The sequence below is a fragment of the Podarcis vaucheri genome, assembly GCF_965113315.1.
Source record: "Podarcis vaucheri genome assembly, chromosome: 9".
Classification (NCBI taxonomy): domain Eukaryota; kingdom Metazoa; phylum Chordata; class Lepidosauria; order Squamata; family Lacertidae; genus Podarcis; species Podarcis vaucheri.
This window is the reverse complement of record NC_138767.1, coordinates 79,775,675-79,796,146: the sequence shown is the minus strand read 5'-3', so window position 1 is coordinate 79,796,146 and position 20,472 is coordinate 79,775,675. Positions and strand designations below refer to the sequence as shown.

The 20,472-nt window shown below is 45.6% G+C and overlaps 1 protein-coding gene across 4 annotated transcripts; it reads left to right on the top strand.

The window, feature by feature from the left end:
- The first annotated feature begins 351 nt into the window (after positions 1-351).
- Positions 352-8,064, top strand: TMEM128 (transmembrane protein 128). 4 transcript variants are annotated; one of them, XR_014223639.1, is made up of 6 exons: positions 352-582; positions 3,615-3,756; positions 4,696-4,857; positions 5,863-5,972; positions 6,723-7,113; positions 7,203-8,064. XR_014223639.1 is itself a non-coding variant. In XM_082238619.1 (5 exons), exons 1-4 carry the CDS (start codon positions 474-476, stop codon positions 5,960-5,962), a joined length of 513 nt encoding a protein of 170 aa, XP_082094745.1. In that variant the 5' UTR covers positions 352-473; the 3' UTR covers positions 5,963-5,972; positions 6,723-8,064. The 4 variants fall into 4 exon arrangements, 3 of the variants coding, with proteins under 3 accessions (XP_082094745.1, XP_082094744.1, XP_082094746.1); XM_082238619.1 differs by having other exon boundaries at positions 6,723-8,064; XM_082238618.1 differs by lacking the exon at positions 6,723-7,113 and having other exon boundaries at positions 354-582; positions 7,398-8,064.
- The last annotated feature ends 12,408 nt before the right edge of the window (positions 8,065-20,472 follow it).

Sequence of the window (20,472 nt, the reverse complement as noted above, 5' to 3'; positions counted from 1 at the left end):
GATATGTAAAATGAACAAATGGAAAGAGAAGAAGGGAAGTCATTGATATCTTAAGAACGTAAAATGAGTATTTTAAATTGTAAGACAGAAAATTTTATAAAAATTATATATATAAAAACGCTGCCTCGAACTGCAGGATACCACGAAGCAGCAGCTTTAGCTTAGAAAGATTAGCTTCTTAGAAAGCCTCGATCCGTTTCTGCCTTTTAACTTTCGCACCTTCCGAAGCGGCGAGGTGGATTTTCCCCTTCCCCCCTTCGCGCGACCCGCTCCGAGGGGAACCTCTGCGGGGACCTTTTTCTGTTTTCTGAGGGAGGGAGGGCGCGAAGGACCCGATTTCCCCAGGGCATCTCTCTCGCCCGGCCGGAGGGAAGGCGGGGGAGCGGGCGGATCCCGGGCAAAGCCGCCGCCGCCGCCGCCATCCAGCCTCCCTCCCTTCCTGCTCGGCTCGGGTCACTTCCGCGGCCCCCAAGATGGAGGAGGAGGAGGAGCGCGATCCGCGGCTGAGGCTGAGGCGGCATCTCGGCGGGCAGCAGCAGCAGCAGCAGCAGCAGCATCCGCCGCCGGGCCCGGGCGAGGCCGGTAGGTCTCCCCGCTTAGGAGGGAAGGAAGGCAGGAAGGCAGGCCGCGCGGGAGGAGCCGGCCTGGATAAGCCGGGAAGTGGAGCAAAATAAAGCGCGGGAGGAATAATGGGCGCGGGGCTCGCTCCCCCTCCCCCCGCCCCACGCGTGCCTACTCGGAAGTAAATCTCGCTTTGCGCCGCGGCGCTTGCTCCGGGGTAAATGCGCCTGTGCGCGAGCTGAGCCCTTGAAATTATTGCTCTGCATTTATAATTCACACCCCGCCACTTTCCCTGACAGGAACCCAGGAGAAAAGGAGGAACAGCTAAAAACCTCGGGGGGGGGGGAAGTAGCTGTCATTGCAAAACAAACAAACAAACAAGTTACACGCCGATAGAATCAAAACTACATCTGTGGGTGTGCTGTTAAAACCATACAAATAACTGCAATAATAAAAATGACAGGGCGCAAGCGACTCTGGATAAAAGCAGCCCGTTCCCCAAAGCTGGTTGGGATAAGAAGGCGGCCAAGGAGGGAGCCATCCAGCTTCTCCAGGCAGGGAGTTCCCAAGTTGCCTGGGTGGGAGCCTCCCCCCCCCCGAGGAAGCCCTCCCCCTTTTCCCCACCAAGGGGGCCGGACTGAGAGATGGGCCTCCCCCAAAGAGCCCTGGCAGGCTCCTATGAGGGCGGGCAGTATTTCAGGCCCCTTGAACCCAAGCCAGAGAGGGCTTTGGGGGAGGTCAAGCAGATGCATTTAAGTGTGCATAAGGCCATGGAAAGGGACACAGGTGGCGCTGTGGGTTAGCTCGGTCCCTGCTCCTGCCAACCTAGCAGTTCGAAAGCACGTCAAAGTGCAAGTAGATAAATAGGCACCGCTCCGGTGGGAAGGTAAACGGCATTTCCATGCGCTGCTCTGGTTCGCCAGAAGCGGCTTAGTCATGCTGGGCACGTGACCCAGAAGCTGTCTGCGGACAAACGTCAGTTCCCTCGGCCAGTAAAGTGAGATGAGCACCGCAACTCCAGAGTCAGTCACGACTGGATCTAACGGTCAGGGGTCCCTTTATCTTTAAGGCCATGAAACAGGACCTGCACATGAAATGCATTGAGGCCCTTGGAATCCCAGCGCAGCTTTGAGGACCTTCTGAGCTGGGCTTGGAAGAGGGGTTTTAGCTTCACTAGGCATACCCTGCCCTCCAGGGGGGTGAGGAAGGCTAAGGGGCTTGTGTGTGTGGTGGTCAGTGGCGGCGGCCCTTGCAGCGCTGCTGCCACCCACCACTCGGAGGCAGCCAAGGTGTTGGTCCGCTGGTGCACCAAGGGTACGTCTTGGAGGACCAGCGCTCTGCCACCCGGCACCGACCATTGTCATCAGAGCCAAAGAGGGAAGCTAGGATTGTTTGGCAAACCCAGCGTTGAGCTGTGGCTGGCGCTCCTGCTTGAAATCCCCTTGCCACCTACCACCCTGTTCCAGCGTCCCTTTCAGAGGACTTGCTTCTGTGCTGGGCAGAGGAGACGCTTCTCAGGTCACGTCTGCTGCTCACTAGGCCAAGAGCTTCAGTTTTACCTCCTGTTCCCTGGGTGAGGATCACCCTCCGTAGCTTCCTAGCTCAGTGTGTTCACGAGGGATACCTTTGCTTTTATCTCCCAGCTCCAAGCAGAGGATGAAAGGTGAGGTTTGGCTAGCTATCATTGCTAAAGGGCAATGGATGACTCTCACCATGGCAAGGAGTCGAGCAGAGTGGAAGTGTTGAAGACTGCCGGGAGGCAGCCCCTCCTGAAGGGGTCGCCTGATCCAGTAAAGGAGGTCACATGCCTGGGCCCAGCTCTGGAAGTGAATGGCTTTTGTCCTTTTTCTGATATATTACTCACCCTTCATCATAGCATAGGGCGGGTCAGCCATTAAAAAATACGGCAATAGGTTAAGTCAAAAGAATAGGGTGGGTCTTAAAATACATATCTCAAGCATCAGGGCTGGCCCACCCACGATGTAGATCTTCCCTCCTCCCTTCTTCCCTGACAGGGTGTGGGAAGCCATTTGGGGGTCTTCCACAGTTGCCAAAATGTCTTGGGTCAGTCATGTCAACTGTCCAAGGTCAGAGGACAGGTCTGTGCCTTCAGCATACTGTGTAATGACGATGCCAGCTGTGGGGAGGGAATGCCACAACTTCGGGGCTGCCCAGAGAATGTCCTCTCCCAGGCCACTACCCCATACGTCTGAGGGCAGTGGAACTATCAAGAGGGCCCACTCTGCTTCTCTTAATGCCTAAGGGGGTCTTGTAGGGAAGGAGGTGTTTTTTCAGGTATCTGAGCCTGGAAACTTACAGGCAACTAATGCAGCTGTTTTAAAAGAGGTGTTATATGAGTTCTAAATGGAACCCCTAGCCAGCAATCCAGCCGCAGCATTTTGGACCAGTTAAAGCTAGGACAGTATTCCTAGCCACAAAAGCCTCCTGTTGGATCCAGGAGTACCCCAAACTACAGTTAACCCCTTAGACCTTAGAGGTTACTGAACGTTCAAAGCCATCCATGTACTTATGGATTTATTTATTACACTGAAAATATGTAGTAATATATTGGCTTAACCTCTTGTCATATAATAGTTTCTGCTGTATTTCAGGCAGCCAGCAAAGTATATTGTCAACAATATGACAAGTGGGAACTTGTGATAAACTAATGGCTGCAAGGGTGTGGGAAAGGAGGAAGGAGTTACTCAACCCCCACCTTTTTGCGCCTTCCTTTCCACAGGTAGGTCCCTCTGCCACATGACTTAGAGGTACCCACTACCACTTTTGTCCCCAAGCCATGTAGATTATTCCACTGAGTGCACACCCTGCCTTGCCTGCACCAGAATAAAGAGACCACCCTGCTGCCAAATACCTATGATTAAGATGAGCAGAGCATTGAGAAGTCATGTAGATTTCAAGGCCCACTGGGATGAGGTGATAGGCATTTGCACTGCAACAAAGGATGATTTAGAAACCTGGCATGCATGTTTTACTTCTGTAAGGTGGTGTCTCGTTTAATGACGTATGCAAAATAATGGCGGTTTTATTTACAGTTGAAACTACCAGCGTAGAGAAGAAGGAGAAGCCACTTCCCAGACTTAACATTCACTCTGCATTCTGGATATTGGCATCAATAGCTACTACATACTACATTGAATTTTTTAAAGTTGTTAAAGAGATTATTCAGCAAGAAAGGTAAGGAGAAGAGGTGGTGGGTTTTTTTGGTGGAGGGTTTACAAGTAGAAGTTACACAAAGGTATTTACAGTACAAACTCAGTTGGATTCTCCCTAAACTTTATTGTAGATTAATCAGTATAACATAACAGTAAGAAATAGAATTTAAAACACTTGCAACATCTGTGTGAGAGGGAGGAGGGATCCATCTTAGTTGCTAAGAACAGCAGCGAGTGAAAATGGCAGTTCCTCATTGTCTTCTTCTATTCTGATCTGACAAAAGAAATATGGAGTAATTTTGGTGCAGCTTTCTTAGATCAGATACACTCTATGCTTCAACCCCCATCCCATATACCTTTCTATTTATACAGTAAGACACCCAGCTGAAACCAGCACTGTTTTATGTAGAAATGTGTCCTAACATCTAATACGAGTGGAGTTTATATTTTAGGAGAACTTCTCCACATCTGGCACCCTTTGGGTTTGTGATTGAAATTTGCCATTTTCTGTTTAGGGCTCCCCTACACTCTGTCAGGATAAATCCCAGCATTGCTTTTAGTTCTGCATGAGCAGACAAGTGTGTCTTAGTAAAAAGTAGTCAGATAACCTATTAAGAATTTCCATTCCCTAGCTAGCCTTCCTTCCCATCTCCTGTTCTGCTTTCTCTCCTGTCGTACAATGACTGAACAATCAGTGCTGCCTGCCAACTTTGTTGATTAAAGAAGCCCCGTGTCTAAGAATTCCACACACAGCAAGTGAGGACCTCTTCTCAATAGGGAGCCAGTTAGAAGTTGGAGTACTGCAAAATTTGGATGCAGTAGCAGAAGGCAGATAAGGTATGTTGCTTCCTGCATCTTAAGAGAGGCCTGGCTCGGAGCATAATGTGATCTGAGGCAATGTTAAATTCAATGTATTTTTGTTTTTAACATTATTAAAGCACATTTTCTCTTTCTCTTGCAGCTGGTGGTTTATACTCGGCATTTGCTTATTGATTATCAGTTTGTCTGTGGCCTTTTATTGCATAATATATCTTGAGTGGTATCATGGAATCGAGGACTATGATGCCACCTACCCTGCACTGATACCTATAACAACAGCTAGTTTTATTGCGGCAGCAGTTTGGTAAGTTGTTGGGAAAGAGATACTAGTTTTCCAGGCTTGCATTGCTTCAAAAAAGTCTGTGTGTTAAATGATGAGGGAAAGGTGTTACATATGGACCCCAGATAGGAGTAATAGCAGACTACACACATATTTGTTCTTCTCAAAACATGCAGTGGCTGCCTGTCTGTCTTGTGTGGCTGGCTGAGAATTGCTTCAATTACGCAGGAAACAATGGTCCACTTCTGCGCATGGAAGCAGGTAGATAGGCTCTCCCTGCCCAAGCCATGGGGGAGGTGGCCAGTCCACTCCTGGGGGTGCCAGGGTCCTACGTGCCATAACAAAACTTTGCCTTGAAGACTCTGGATACTGAGACATGCTGTAATGGTTCTAGGGGTTCCTCGTGTGTAAATCGGCGCCACACCTGGCTGGGTTGCCTGGGTGAGCCCTTTCTGTCTGGACAGCCACACGCCCGTGGCTGTCTCAATCGCTGGCAGAATCCGTCAGTGGGCGTTTCTTGAACTTCTTCCAGCAAAGAAGCTCTTTGACGCCCATTCTCCTCCTACTCTCCCTGCGCGGAAGCCTTCTGCGCAGGGAGGGTGTGGGCAGCGGAGGACCCGTGCTCTCCCCGCTGGTCCCCGGCGAGGAGTCGTGGAGCCTCCTCGCCGCTTCCCCCATCTGCCCCCCTTCTCCACTGGTGCTACGCTGATTTCCTTCCCCAGAAGATGTGCTGCTTCTCTCCCTCCCGGGACGCTCTCCGGAACCCCTCTGGAGCCCTCCCTCTCCCTCTGGCTTCGATGGCAGTTCCCTGACACATAAGTTTCAAATATATGTGGATATCTTCTGCACATTGTACACCTCTTCTTCTGGAGACTATGTGTAAAGGAATGTTCTCATGGTATTTCAGTTCAAATATACTGTGAAACTTGTCTCACTTTGGGATTTGGCTGGTTCTCAAATTGCCTGTACTGTAATATGCTCTACTTCTTGCAACATATGCTACATGTTTCTCTCTCTTTCTTTTCCCAGTTTTAACATTTCTTTATGGCCCATGTGGTCTTTCCTCACACCTGTGGTACTCTTTGTCCAGTTCATGGGTATTGTGATGCTTGTGTCGCTCCTGGGCTAAATATTTTATGGTAAGGCATTGTATTGATATACACATCTAAGCATGCCTCTTTTGAGTTATGTGATGCACAGTGGAACCTTGGTTTTTTAACATCTTGGCCGCCGAAAGTTTCAGAAGCCGAACGCCCAAAACCCAGAAGTGAATGCTTCAGTTTTCGAATGCACCTCAGAAGTCAAATGGCTTCTGAGGCGCGTTTCTCATTTTTCTCCGTTCACTTTGCCAACAGCCCTTTGAGTCTCGGTTTTCAAACGTTTTGGAAGTTGAATGGACTTCTGGAACGGATTACATTTGAAAACTGAGGTTCCACTGTATGTGCTTTCTGAAATATTTTCATTCCTAACAAGGAATGAAATGTTTCCTGCTTGGAAGGGGGTTGGACTCGATGGCCCTTGTGGTCTATTCCAACTCTATGATTCTATGATTCTAAGACTCTGAAGTTGTAGCTGAATGTGAGAAGATTTGATTGCCTGCAGGACTAGACTGTGAGATGGGATGACATAAAAATCAACCCCAGCATTTAAGAAATTATTCCAGCCCTGCCTAGAGATCCAAGGATTTAATTTAGGACCTTTTGTATGCAAGTTATGTGTTCTGCCACTGAGCTACAGCCCGTTCGTGGCAATGGCTCTGCAGTTATGAGACAGCTGTATTGGGTGATATATTTAAAGAATTTAATTATCAAAACTTTTATTTTAGTTTTTTTAATATATGTCTTTCTTTTATATAGTGATTGTTGTAATAATGTGTTTCTGTGTTTCAGTTAAGGCATGGGAAACCTGTGACCCTGCAGATGTTGTTGGACTCCAGCTTTCACCATCCCCAGCCATCAGGACCAGTGGTTAGTCCAACAACACCCGAAGGACACAGGTTCCTCATCCCTATTTTAAATGTTCTGTGTTACCTTGGTCTTCTAAATGGGGAAAATGGGGTGTGTTCAATAAATGGGTTGCTAGATGTTTACCAGTAAAACTGCAAGAAGGTTTGCCAGTAAACGTTGTATAAAATACAGTCAACCTTGATGGAAAAAGACAAAACAGAAAGGTGCTGTTTTTTGCAAGGCGGGGTGGAACATTGGGTGATATCCAACTCACACTCTTGAGTAAGCCTATTAAAATCAATGGACTTAAGTTACCTGTCCATTGATTTTGATGGTTTCACTCTGAGTATGTCTAAGATTGCATACCACCCCCTGTCTAAGTTGGCCCGTCATAAGCAGTAATAGCTTTTGTATTATAAAGAGCTTTAATTGTCTTTTTAAGACTACTGAGTGCTTTTGTGCTTATTTCATTTTTCTTAAATTTTAGATTTCTAGACTCTGCAGAGTTATAAAATTAATTAGTTTTACAATGAATGTGAGATACTTGTTAAGTGTAAAGATACAGCTTGGTTTAAATGTATAAATTTCTATTTTTCACTGTACACTACCATATTCTAGAAAAGTAAATGGTGGACCTGCCAGCATATGTACTTGGATATACTGGGATCCTGGGATGAAGACCTGCAAGCCGATCTCAAGCAACTTGTGTTTAAAAGGGATATTCACTTGAATTGTTAAACTTGTTTTGTGTTTAATAGGGACACTTTTACTTTGAACTATGATCTTAAACTCTGGGGATATGAGTCATTGAAATGCTAACAGAATAGTTTTGCTATTGTTCTGGCATAGCTATTGACTTAACCTATATTAAAGTGTATCACAGGAAATCATAATTGATTATGTTTAAGAAGTTAATAATAGGGACACATTTCGCCCTTTTGAAAAATAATTATGTTCATGATATCTTTGAGAGCAATGAAAATAGTAAATCTCCAAATTGCTGAATGATTAGTTGTTTGAATTGTTAAATATTATATAAACACATAAATAAATCAAAACTATAATATATTTAACCACCCGCCCTGTGGAACACCCTCCCACCAGATGTCAAAGAGAAAAACAACTACCAGACTTTTAGAAGACATCTGAAGGCAGCCCTGTTTAGGGAAGCTTTTAATGTTTGATGGATTACCAAATTTTAATATTTTGTTGGAAGCCACCCAGATAGGCTGGGGAAGCCCATACAGATGGTTGGGGTATAAATAATAAATTATTATTATTATTATTATTAACCATGCGACAAAACATGTTCTGCTTTTGTGCTACAACCTTGTGCAGAGGTATCTTGTAGACCACAGTAGAGCTTTGTTTCCATTTCCCCTTGGAGCATGTGTGCATGGGCACTCCGTATCCTAGGCTGTATCCTAGAGAATGCGAAATAGCTGTGTGCTTCTCCAGCCCTCCCAGTTCATGTTCCTTGATTGAGAGGTGCTTCCCATTTCCTGTGATGGCCTGGCAAGCTGTCTGCACTTGTGCCAAGGAAGAAGCGGGCAGGGGAGCATAAGGGTCTGATAAGCCCTATGGGATTCCTCCAGACATGGCAACTGCAGTAGGGCCAGCTGGAAACAGAGTTTTTACTATCCGGTGGTATGGTATTATTTAACAAAATAATATGTTTCATCTTTTGATAAGATTCTATCTGAAGGCCTATTGGTTAAAGCAAAATTAGGTATATCTTTAGCAAGGTTTTTATTTATTTATTTATTTCATGAAATTTATACACCGCTTGATTGTAAAAAAACAAAACCAAAACCAAAGCGGTTTGCAAAAGATAAAACAGTAAAATCAAGAAAAATGTACAACCCTGCTTTTAAACATGCAAAGGTTAAAATTACTATTTAATCAAGAAATCCATGAAGGGGTTACATAAAACAGGGTTTATAAAATCTTATGTAAGGCTTTTGCTAGCGTAAATTTGACATTTGAGTGAAATTCATTTAAATTTAGTATTATAATGTATAGATGTTGTGGCTAAAAGTAGTTGACTTGCAAAGCTGCTATCACTTTTTTAAAAACAACAACCACCAGGCCCCTTACAATTATACATATTTGAAATTGATGATATGACTGTTCAGTATAAACTTCAGGACACATTATTAAAGAAGAGCTACATCTGGATTTAGAGAGGAGCTGCAAAAAGACTGCTTAGCTCATGAGGTTGCTTGTTGGCCAATCTGTTAAAGCAGAAGTAAGAGAACTTCCAGCCCAGGGGCCAGATGTGGCCCTGCTAGCTTCCGTATCTGGCCCTTGGGGCTCTCCCTGGGTGATACTCCTCACTGGCCCCATTCTGCACCTCCAAAGTTTTTGCCTGGCTGGAATGTGTCTTTGAACTCACATAATGCCTAACTGTGCCAGCTACTGTCATGTGGCTCTCAGAAGATTGCACAGACTGGAATGTTGCTCTGCAAAGGCTGGAAAAGGTTCTCCATCCCTGTGTTTAAAGCAAGTTGAAGGACTAGGCATTAGTGAGGAACTCATGAGCAGCACTAGAAAGCCATTGTTTAAACAGTGGTTTAAATGCAGAGTGGTTCTGTAATTCTTTTCCAGTACCCATCTTGTAGACAGGCACATTTGAAACACTTAAAATGAAGAAGTTGGATGCAAGTCCATTTGTTGCCTGACCTAAACACAGTGCATGCTGATTTCAGCGAGGACTTGCAAGTTAACCTGTCTAGGAGAAATTCCTATCTATTTTCCTGAAGTTGCAGCACATTTACGGTAACCTGTTAAAGTCTTACAGTACTGATGATACTTATTAAAGATAAAATGAGCCCTCAAGTACAGTTTACTGTACAGAATAGTTGGGAGACTGGTTCTCTGCTGGTATAACTCCCACAAGTTCTTGAAACTGTGACAGTGAGCTGCCTAATAAGTCCATTCGAAGTTTAGAGAGAAGAGGTGCAGTGAGCCTTTTGACAGCTACCAGTCTGAGCTAGTGTTATTCAACTCTTTGCTTCCTGTCCACTTACCCTTCACTCTCCCCTTGCTGCCCTGCTCCCCCAACCCTCGCTGAACATTAGGGCTGGGCAATATCAGGTTTCCAACATTGTGATATAGTGCTACATCACGATGATGAAAAGGTAGGAGCATCAGCCCCATGAGGTGCTGGGGTGAAACGGCTGCCTCCAGCGCCCGGCTCAGGAAGCGTCAGGCTCAAATCTTATAGAGGCACTTTTTGCATGAACTGACATCTCCCCATTGTTAATGTAGCTGTACCTGTTCAGTGTCATGATGTTATTTATTTACAAGAATTTATATACTGCTTGATTGTAATAAAACCTCACAGTGGCTTACAACAAATGAATAATAGAACAAGTGCCCTATTGGGTGCCCTATCTAGTCCAACATTCCCAGAGTGGTCAGCTAGATATTTCTGGGAAGCCCATCAGCAGAGTCTGAAGGCAATTGCCCTCTTTGCTTTTGCCTCCACAACCTCCTCCCCAGCAGCTGGTATTCAGAGACACATAGCTCAGCAATATGCAATAGCTCTGCAATAGGCTTATCTGCTATGAATTTGTATACAGTGGTACCTTGGTTTAAGAACAGCTTAGTTTATGAACAGCTTGGATTAAGAACGCTGCAAACCGTGAAGTTGGTGTTTTGGTTTGTGAACTTTGCTTTGGAATAAGAACATTTCCTGTTGAGTGTGTTCTATTTGTAAATTTAGTCCCCCGCTGCTATGGGAAAGCACGCTTTGGTTCAAGAAGGCTTTGGTTTAAGAACGGACTTCCAGAACGGATTAAGTTTATAAACCAAGGTAACACTGTAATTGCCTTTTATAGCTATCTAAGGTAGTTGCGATCACTACATCTTGTGCTAGCAAATTCTACTTGTTTATCTATGTGCTATAATCTGAAGAAGAATTTAGTGTAGTTTTCTTTTCCAGCTTTTCTTTTCAGATATCCCACAACTTTACACAGTATTCTAAATGTGGCTATACCACATTGCTAAACATTGGGTCTTTCTCAGTTTTGAAAATTTTGATTTCCCCCCCTCTCCTTGAGGTTTTAAATATGATTAAATATAATAAAACATATTACGGGGGTCAGCTAACTTTTTCAGCAGGGGGCCGGTCCACTGTCCCTCCGATCTTGTGGGGGGCTGGACAGTTGGGCTTCTCCAGCTAGCCAGGCGCCATGGCAGGGTAGGAGGCTGTCTTGGCTGGCAAAGACAGAAGCAGCAGTCCCAGCGGAGGAGCTGCGGACGGAGGCATGGGAACGGGGGCATCGCCGGAGAGTTTACCCACCACCTGCTGCTGCTGCTTCCTGAGAGGCACCGCGGAGAAGAAGACAGAGCCGCCTGCCAACCTGCAAGCCGCGGCCGTGGCCACTGCAACAACCTGCCTGAATGCCATGGGAGGAATGAAGGAGGGAGGGAGGCAGGTACGAAGAAAGCGTGCGAGGAAGTGGCGCGGAGAAGGAAGGAAGGGCAGACTGAGGGAGAGGGAGGAAGAGCAGGAGGAAAATGCAGCCAGCAGCCGGCGTCACACGCCTGCTTCACAGCGCCACCCTGCTGAGGCGGGCAGGTGGGCAAACCGTCGACAGCGCCCAGAGTGGAACAAGATTGTTCCGTCCCTGAGGAGAAAAGTGCCGCAGGGAGAGGAGAGAACATGTGCACTGGAGATCCATGCGCTGGCGATCCACACAGCGATTACTGGACCACCCACAGGCCGGATCTAGAAGGCAATTGGGCCTGATCCGGCCCACGGACCTTAGTTTGCCGACCCATGACATATGATGTTCAGTGAAAGGAAATCATATGGTTAAAGAAATGTGATACATGGAGTGAAACATGCTTTTCACAGAACCTAACTTTCACATATTGTGTAATCGTTTAATTATAATGCTGTTTTGACCTTTTTAACAACTGAGGCAGAATCCTTCAGAGATTAGACTGAATAACAGAAGAATGCACTTTGTGATAATCTAGATTATGGGCTCCATGAAGAACTAAATTGATGCCTCAAAGATATTTCAGAGGTGGTTAGGTGGTTTTTTTTTTGGGGGGGGGGGTGTTTAAACCACATAAACTGAACCATATGACTTAAAGCCAAAGTTGGGTTTGTGTTATTGCACACTGAACAAAAGACTTAGCTGAGTTTCAGTTGCCAATTGGCATTGATGAATACCTTCTCATGGTATGTTAGACTCAATCATCCTTCACAAAGAAAAAGCCCCACCTGTTCGTTTATTTGTTGAACAGCGTGTTTCTGTAATCTGACTGGTGGTCACTAACATACACACAGGTATTGTTTTGTTTTAACTTAGTTGGGATCCTCCCAAAATCAATGTGGAGAAGAAAATCAAAGCAAAACAAATTTTAGAGACAGTTGTTACCTCACCTGGCAGCACCTTTGGCACACAGTGTTCACAGAAGTATGCTGATACCAACACCATGTTAACTCTGTAGGGGCAGACAGTCCACACATGGCAAAGGGGGAAATGCCTCCATCCTGTCACGTCACCACACAGAGAGTGGATAACCCACCAGATACAGGCTCACTATGATCACCCTGTATGCAAATCAGGATGAATTCTGGTTCTATAAGTACACAAACATCACAAATGTTCAATGAAGACTGGATATAATCTAACCTTCACGTGAGCTTTGTGCAAGAAAATCAGGATGAATGCTCGGTAACCAGGTCATCTGGGGGATCCCTGAATAAGCTACTGTGATGCAGGTGGGAAGAATCCTGTACAGTAACTGAATGCATTTGAGAATCCCTGCACCCAGATGCAAAACACCTTCATGTACCTTACACATGAGTGTCTAATAATAATTTTAACTGAGCACACCAAAGGGAAAAAAATGATAGTGTTGACAGCAGATCCACCCAGATAAGTCTTGGGAGGAGGCCTCTTTCTGTTTAATTATGGTTGAAAGATAGTTCCTAGCTCCTAGCAACCCTGAAATCATAGAAGGGACCCAGGGGTCATTTAGTCCAACCCCCTGGAATGCAGGAATCTCAGCTAAAGCATCCATGACAGATGACCTTCCAACCTCACTGGCTGAGAAAACGTTTTAAACTTTTTTAAAAAAGTGTTTAATTATTGGTGTGTTTGCCACCCCGAGCTACTTTGGCATGAAGGACAGGATATAAATTGAATAATCACCACCACCACCACAGAGCTCTCTGTGTGAGACTACAGGCAAAGGCCCACAATTTGTGATCTGATGATACAGAATGCCCTTCCACTCAGAGACACAGCATAAATTAGCAAGGCATGCGTGGAATGAATTGTTTTCGACTAACCCAGTTACAGTTACATAACTGAAGTTCTGTTAAAGTGAAAGTGTTAATCAGGGGCGGAGATATAGTGAGTTCTGAAACAATAATATAGACAGGGTTACAATCCTCTAGGCCCCACCTGGGTTCCTTTGACTTGGAAGGTTCCACAGCAGACAGTGGAGCAACCATTGTTCTCATGCAATCTACTGCAGCGCAAAGGTTAGTATGGTTGTAGAGGAACAGCTGGAATCGCACTGGTTACTACTGTAGATTCTTATTATTTTATTGAATTTATATAGTGCCCTCCATCTGAGGATCACAGGGCAGTTTACTGCTGTGGGATAAACAGGTAAGAAAAGCTTAGCAGAAATGACCAGGCTTGCTGTTGTAACTGCTTGCATTGCAAAGAAAGAGGAAACTCATGGTAATAAGTTAAGAAATCGCTGAGAGTAGCCGAAAGATAATGCCTTATAAAGTACTAGGAAGGTTTGTGGGTGACTCAGAACCACGAGGGAAAGTGGAGAAGTACACTTAGAAAACTATTGCACGTGCTTAAATAGGCTATGAATAGTAGTCAAACAGCCCCAGGTGGAGCTAGAGCTAATCAGCATGATTATGGGATGTATGTAACGGAGGGGGTACATATCAAGGGGGAAATAAGGTAAGGTAAAGGTAAAGGACCCCTGGATGGTTCTGTCCAGTCAAAGACGACTATGGGGTTGCAGTGCTCATCTTGCTTTTCAGGTCAAGGGAGCCGGCGTTTGTCCACAGACAGCTTTCCAGGTCATGTGGCCAGCATGACTAAATTGCTTCTGGCAGAACGGAACACTGTGGTGGAAGCCAGAGCTCATGAAAACGCCATTTACCTTCATACCACAGTGGTACCTATTTATCTACTTGCACTGGTGTGCTTTTGAACTGCTAGGTTGGCAGGAGCTGGGACAGAGCAGCAGGAGCTCACCCCATTGTGCGGATTCGAACCGCCAACCTTCTGATTGGCAAGCCCAAGAGGCTTAGTGATTTAGATCACAGAACCACCTGCTCCTATTAAGGGGAAAATATGAAATAGGCGGACTGGGAAGTCTGTAAACTAGAGTCTGCTAATCAATAGGAGAATGTAGGAGGGGAATTTGGACAGACTATAGGGTATAAAGTACCTTTGATGTGAACAGGACAAGCCCTCCCTCTTTATAGCAGGAGCTGTCTGTGCAGTGCTGTCTCAAGAATATACAACCTTTGGTTTTGCCTGATCTCAGTGTCTGACTCCTTCTCACAGAGCAATTGACTCTCTCTGGGGAAGATCCCTGGGGCAAATTTGTCCAACAACAGTATAAAAACACAAAAATACATAACAAAACAATTCCCCCCCCCCCGTTAAAAAGGCCATTGATTGTTTAATTAGCCGAGAGAAGAGGAATGTTTTTGCCTGTCAGCAAAGGTAGCAAATGAAGGCACCAGACAAGTCTCCCTAGGGAGAGCATTCCACATACAGGGAGCCACCACAGGAAAGGTCCGTTCTCATGTTGCCAGCCTCCAAACCGAAGGGCCTTATCTCAGAGTCCAGGTAGGTTCATGCGGAGAGAAGCAGTCCTTGAGGTACTGCGGTCCTGAGCCATTCAAGGCTTTATAGGTCAAAACCAGCACTTTGAATTCGGCCTGGAAACTAATTGGCAGCCAGTGCAGTCAGGCCAGGATCGGTGCAATATGCTCAAACTGGTGAGCCACCTGGCTGCTGAATTCGGCATCAGCTGAAGTTTCCAAACCACCTTCAGAGGCAGCTTCACGTACAACACAGGGCTCAGTCTTGGTCTACTGCACCTGCTCCATGATGGCCTGTGGAAAGTTAAGGGAGAGAGAATCCTGAGACAAGACATTTGAAGGCATTGCAGTAGCACCTAAGTGGCTAGTCTCCTTCAACTGAGGCAGAGTACACTTCCAAAGACAGTATTTCCCCTTCCCCTTTTGGACTTGCAGTGTAAGTCTGTGGGTGGTGCTTGTTCAGCTCCAGGTAGCCAGGCTGAGATCATAGAAGGCAGAGGTGGTCTCAAATATTTAGCTTCAAGTAGCAATGGTTGGTTTTCCGCAACAGAGAGAGAAGGAGGGAGTGTGCTCGCCAGCTGTTGGGGAGGAAGGCTTGTTCCACCAATGCAGTTTAGCCAATACATGATCTTCATACTTGGCAAGGTGGTGTGAAATAGGAGACATTTGTAGCTCCTATGCTGGTCTTATAGTGTAGGTTTCCCCTCCCTTTGCTTAGATATGTGAGGTGCTTTGTCCTTTGAAGGGACACAGGTGGTGCTGTGGTCTAAACCACTGAGCCTCTTGGGCTTGCCAATCAGAAGATTGGCTGTTCGAATCCCTGGGACGGGGTGAGCTCCCAATGCTCGGTCCCAGCTCCTGCCAACCTAGCAGTTCGAAAGCATGCCAAAAAGTGCAAGTAGATAAATAGGTACCGTTCTGGTGGGAAGGTAAACGGTGTTTCTGTGTGCTGCTCTGGTTTTGGTGTTCCATTGTGCCAGAAGCGGCTTAGTCCTGCTGGCCACATGACCCAGAAAAACTGTCTGCGGACAAATGCCAGCTCCCTCAGCCTGTAAAGCAAGATGAGCGCCGCAACCCCAGAGTTGTCTGTGACTGGACTTAACTGTCATGGGACCTTTCCCTTTAGTCCTTTGATCCCCAGCTGTAGGCATGAAATGGGCATTGCTGTTGAGTGCTTGCATCTGGAATGCTGAGGCAAAGTGCTTGAAGTGTTGGGGGGTGAGGACCACTCTTCATAGTCCTTGTCACCAAAGTGTGCACAACACGAGGCCAGAAAACTATAGTCCCATGCTGCTATTATCAAAGTTGCTGGTAGTGTGCTGTGATTGGATACAGGTGTAGACTGATTCCTGACAGAGTTGGCAAGATGAGGGGAGGCAGCAGGCAGTGGTTTGCTGCTTTAGGTTCAGTTGCTTCAAACAGATGACAGACATACTTAAAATAGGTGCTTTTGTGGAAATGTTGTAGAATATACTAGGAGAGAATATATTGATTTAATAGTATCCTTCCTAACGCACACTTGTGAGTCAGCAGCAGAGTGACATTCCTCAATATATAGTAGGAAGCTAGTTGGTAGATTCGTTTGAATCTCTTTACTTAAGCAGTCCAATCTGGTTTAGTCCAGATTGGGTTCTATTCCTGGCAAGTCCCCTTTTATCCCTCCTAAAAAGAATAAAGACACAAGAAGCTTCTTTTAAAAGTAATAAGAAGTTTACTCACATTCAGTTCACAGTTGGATCCTGAAGGCAGGCTTTGGCTTAGAGTTACAGAAGAGGGTTTGATTTCATCCCATATGGGAATGAGCCCATGTCCTAGTGGCTGAGAGCCAGAAGACAGCAAAATACATCAGTATCAAGAGAGCATGGCATCAAGAGGAAGAAGAGGAAGAAGAGGAGGAAGAAGATGGCCACATGACCAGCCCACCTACCTGGTCACACGCAGAGGGAGGAAGCTCCAGACCAGGTCATCCTGGCTGTGGAGTAACACCCCCCCCCCCCGTGTGTCCACTCTGGGCAAACAGGAAGTGTTGCACCTGACTGCTTATGATGCATCCTACAGCCTTATTGCACAAAAATAAGCACTACGGCAGAAAGCTTCCTTACTGGAAGACTGCATCATATTTTTCAAAAATGGTGTTTCACAAATGTCAAACTATGGTAATTAATAAGCCAAAGGGGGAAATGTATAGATCACATACGTATATTTCAGAATTTTTCCTTTAGTTGCTTAATGAAAGTAGTCATTTTTGTTCAGTTGTTTCCTGGATGGGGAGAACATAATGGGATGTCTCAAATGAATAAGCATTTTATCTGCGCTATCCTTCCCACATAATTACAAGATACTTTGGTAAATCCATATTCACCTCAGAAGTTACGCATCTCTTCATTAAGTAGGAATTCAAGAAGTTTGAAAGACCTTGCTTAAAAAAACAGCATTATAATGTATTTTGCATCCCCCTCCTTGAAAACTTGTATTATATTTGAACTTCAAATGATTGGTTATACCTACGGTAGATGGCTTGTAACTTCACTGAATTTTTAAATAAAGGAAATCAGATAATCAATATAATTTTAGGTACATACCTCCAAATAACTTAATTTATTGTGTTTTCTAGCTGTAGAACAATTTGTTTATATGCAAATACAACAGCAGCATAAAACCATCAGAACTGCCATAAAGATGCTGTTTGCCTTTAGATATCCCCCTTCTCAGTCATTACTGCGGAGCTCCAGCCTCACTCTCATTTCAAGGCTGCCCCTTTCCTCTTGGCTCTAGGAATCCCCCTTATGTCCAGGAAAGTGTGCAAAATGGTGGGCAGGAGGGCAAGAAAGTTTGTATTTGCTGTCCCCAGCCGATATACTTTAGCTATATACAACAGAGTGAGATTTTGGGATAATACAGATGTCCTGCCTAATCACTAGCTTCCTTAGGGACTGCTTTTCCCCAATGAACCTACCGGGACCTGTGTTTTTCATCTGAGGCCCTTATTTGGATGTCCCCGCCAAGGGAGGGGTGTGTATGCGGTGGGGGACACACAAGATCAGGCATCTCTATAGAGAGATGGAAACATTCCTATTCATTTAGGCATTTTGTTGTTAATTGCTACCCACCTTTTAGTAGCGTGGGTATGAGCAGTTTTAGTTAATTTGGTTTTTTAAAGAAAAAAATCTGATGCATTTTAAATTTGGTAGTGCATTTTTTTTAATTGGAGTAGCTCCAAGATCAATTTTAAGTATTAAGCAACTAAATATAAATAAATAATTTGAATACTAAATAAATTGGGCAGATAGTAAACTTTTTAAAGAATGTTTTAAATAATCTTAGAATGCTTTGACTGCTTTTTATAATATTTTTCTTTTTAAAATATTGTATCACCATTAACATTAATGTGTTTGCCACCTTGGGCTCCTTTGGAAGGAAGGGTAGAATATAGCATTTAATAATTAATAACAATAGTAGTACTTAGTTTCGTCCAAGTTCTCCAATCTCCTATACTGAGCACTGCTGAATGCCAGGTCAAAAAATAGATAGAATAGCAATGGCTATAGACAAGGGGTGAGTGGGGGGTCTCAGGTGCTGCAACAGACAAAGACGAGGTGTTGCTTCTCTTTCTAGGTACGCTGCCTGAATAATGGTGTTTACCTGTTAAGATCCTGTTGCTGTACCATGCACCTTATTGTTTAACAGTCTCCCCTGGTGGTGTGACTCCTGTGTTTTCAGTGGTGTTGCCCCCCAGGCTTATTGTTTTGGGGGAATTCAGTACTTAGGCCAAGCTTATGATGCCATGGCCTCCATATCAACTGTGTTCTTCACTGGTATTTGGTCCTGTACTCGGCTGATCATACCCACAAGTTGGTGCTTTGTTCTGAATCAGAGGAAGGTGATCTGTGGGCGGGAGAGTTGGAATTATTCCTTTTTCATGACTAGATCACTACCCACTTCAGTTTAGGCTTACATGGAATCCAAAACACTGCAGGTGTTGAAGGCCAAGTAATTTTCATTCAAAGAAAACCCTTAGGCACCAAAATAATTTCTCACAACTTGACAGGGTCAGCTGTTATGTTTCCATGACTGGTGGTCCTAGCTTGCCTGTGGACTGGAGGAATGGCTGCGGCAATTGACACAATTGCTCCTAGATGTTTCTTTGGTTTGCTAGACTCCAATTATTTGGATTCCACAATACATTTTGGAATCAGTGCTGTGTGTCCCAAAGCAGCATTTTGGGGCAAGGTGTTGCAGTGCACGGTGGTGGATATATTCTAGTTATTTCTGGATGAGATTGGGTGACCTTGGGTCAATCACTTTCTGAGCCTAGCCTATCTGACAAAGGAAGGGATCGTGGGCTGGGCCAAACCTGTCCTGTAATCCCCCAAACATAGGATGCTGGCACACAGCACTCCGGCAGATTATGTAATTGTTGCTGCTGTGAAAAAAGTACTAGAGCTGCATCCCTCCTGCATTCCTTCTCTACTGTGCCACATCTTTTATGTTATTTGCCATCTGCATGAAACTGCTGGGGGAGGTTTTCTAGAGATTTGGAGTACAGGGCACCCAGTGCTATTTTACTTTTGCGTCTGATGCCAGGGAAGCAAGTTCTGCAGAAATCAGACTTGAGGTGGGCAAAAAAAACCCTGGTGCATTCCAGATAAAACCTAAGTGTTGAGAAGTGGCTCCATAATCAGGTCAACAGCCTGGAAGTGCTTCTGGATGAACAGCTGACAATGGGTGCTGGATGCTGCTCCAGCATGTGCAGCTGACAGTGGCGAGGCCAGGAGTGCTTTCTTCTAATTTAGACTGATATGCCACTTGCACACTGCCCAGGAGAGGCCAGACCTAGCCACTCCCACTTGTGTCTTGGTAATATTCACACTGGAATTCTGCACAGCCCTCTATATGGTGCTATCTTTGAGCTTGTCATATGGAGCTTACCACTGAGCTTCTTCCATCTTCATTGGCTTTCTGCCAGTCCTTCAGTTCTGGGGGGCAACTTGGAACCACCTCATAAAAAACAGGGGCAGGGGCTGTCTTCCTTGAGGCTGGCTTGTGCACTTGTGGAAAGCTCACTGGTTGGAGACAGGATGGAAATTTCTCCCAGCATATCTCTTTCTTTCTTAGAACTTAGTTCAGGCTAGACTGTGCTTGTAATGTGAAGAGGCGCTCAGCCGATCAATAGGGCCTAAAGGTAAAGATAAAGGTAAAGGGACCCCTGACTGTTAGGTTCAGTCGTGGCCGACTCTGGGGTTGCGGCGCTCATCTCACTTTATTGGCCGAGGGAGCTGGCGTACAGCTTCCGGGTCATGTGGCCAGCAGGACTCAGCCGCTTCTGGCGAACCTCTAACCTAAACACATGCAGCGAACAGACATTGTTGGCATCTGTCTGTCTTGAGAGACAGTGGAGTGTGCCTCTGGGGGCGAAGTCAAACTGCTGCTTTGGCAGCATCGAAGTCACCTTCCTGGGATGCAAGTCTGGCCAGTGTCATCTGGTCCTCATCAGTGTAATCCCAGATGACAAGACCCCCTTCTTGGCCTCGCTGCTGTGCTCCAAAGGAAACCAGAGCAATACGTTTGGCACTGGTTTGGCTGCAGAAGTTGCTGGAAGGAGGCGTGCAAGGCGCCATCCAACAGTCTTAGGGACTCCACTCTGGATTTGTGTGGGGTTTGCTCCTTAGCCTTTTCTCCTCCTGAAGATATCCCGCAAGGCAGTGGAGGTTCTTCTCCTGGGTGGGCTACCTTCCCAGGCTGGCGAGTCCCAGCTGCCCCTCACTTCCCTCTGAAGCAGGTGCAGAAACCGCCTCCTTGACCGCTGAACCCGCTCCGGGTCTCCTCCACTCAATCTGCATGCCAGGGTTCGAGCCCCACCGG

What these genes read in the sequence shown, in the direction of transcription:
- TMEM128 (XM_082238619.1), top strand. Translation starts at nt 474, where the DNA reads ATGGAGGAGGAGGAGGAGCGCGATCCGCGGCTGAGGCTGAGGCGGCAT. An exon ending in GCCGGGCCCGGGCGAGGCCG is followed by an intron (nt 583 to 3,614) that starts GTAGGTCTCCCC and finishes TTTTATTTACAG; the next exon opens with TTGAAACTACCAGCGTAGAG. An exon ending in GAGATTATTCAGCAAGAAAG is followed by an intron (nt 3,757 to 4,695) that starts GTAAGGAGAAGA and finishes TTTCTCTTGCAG; the next exon opens with CTGGTGGTTTATACTCGGCA.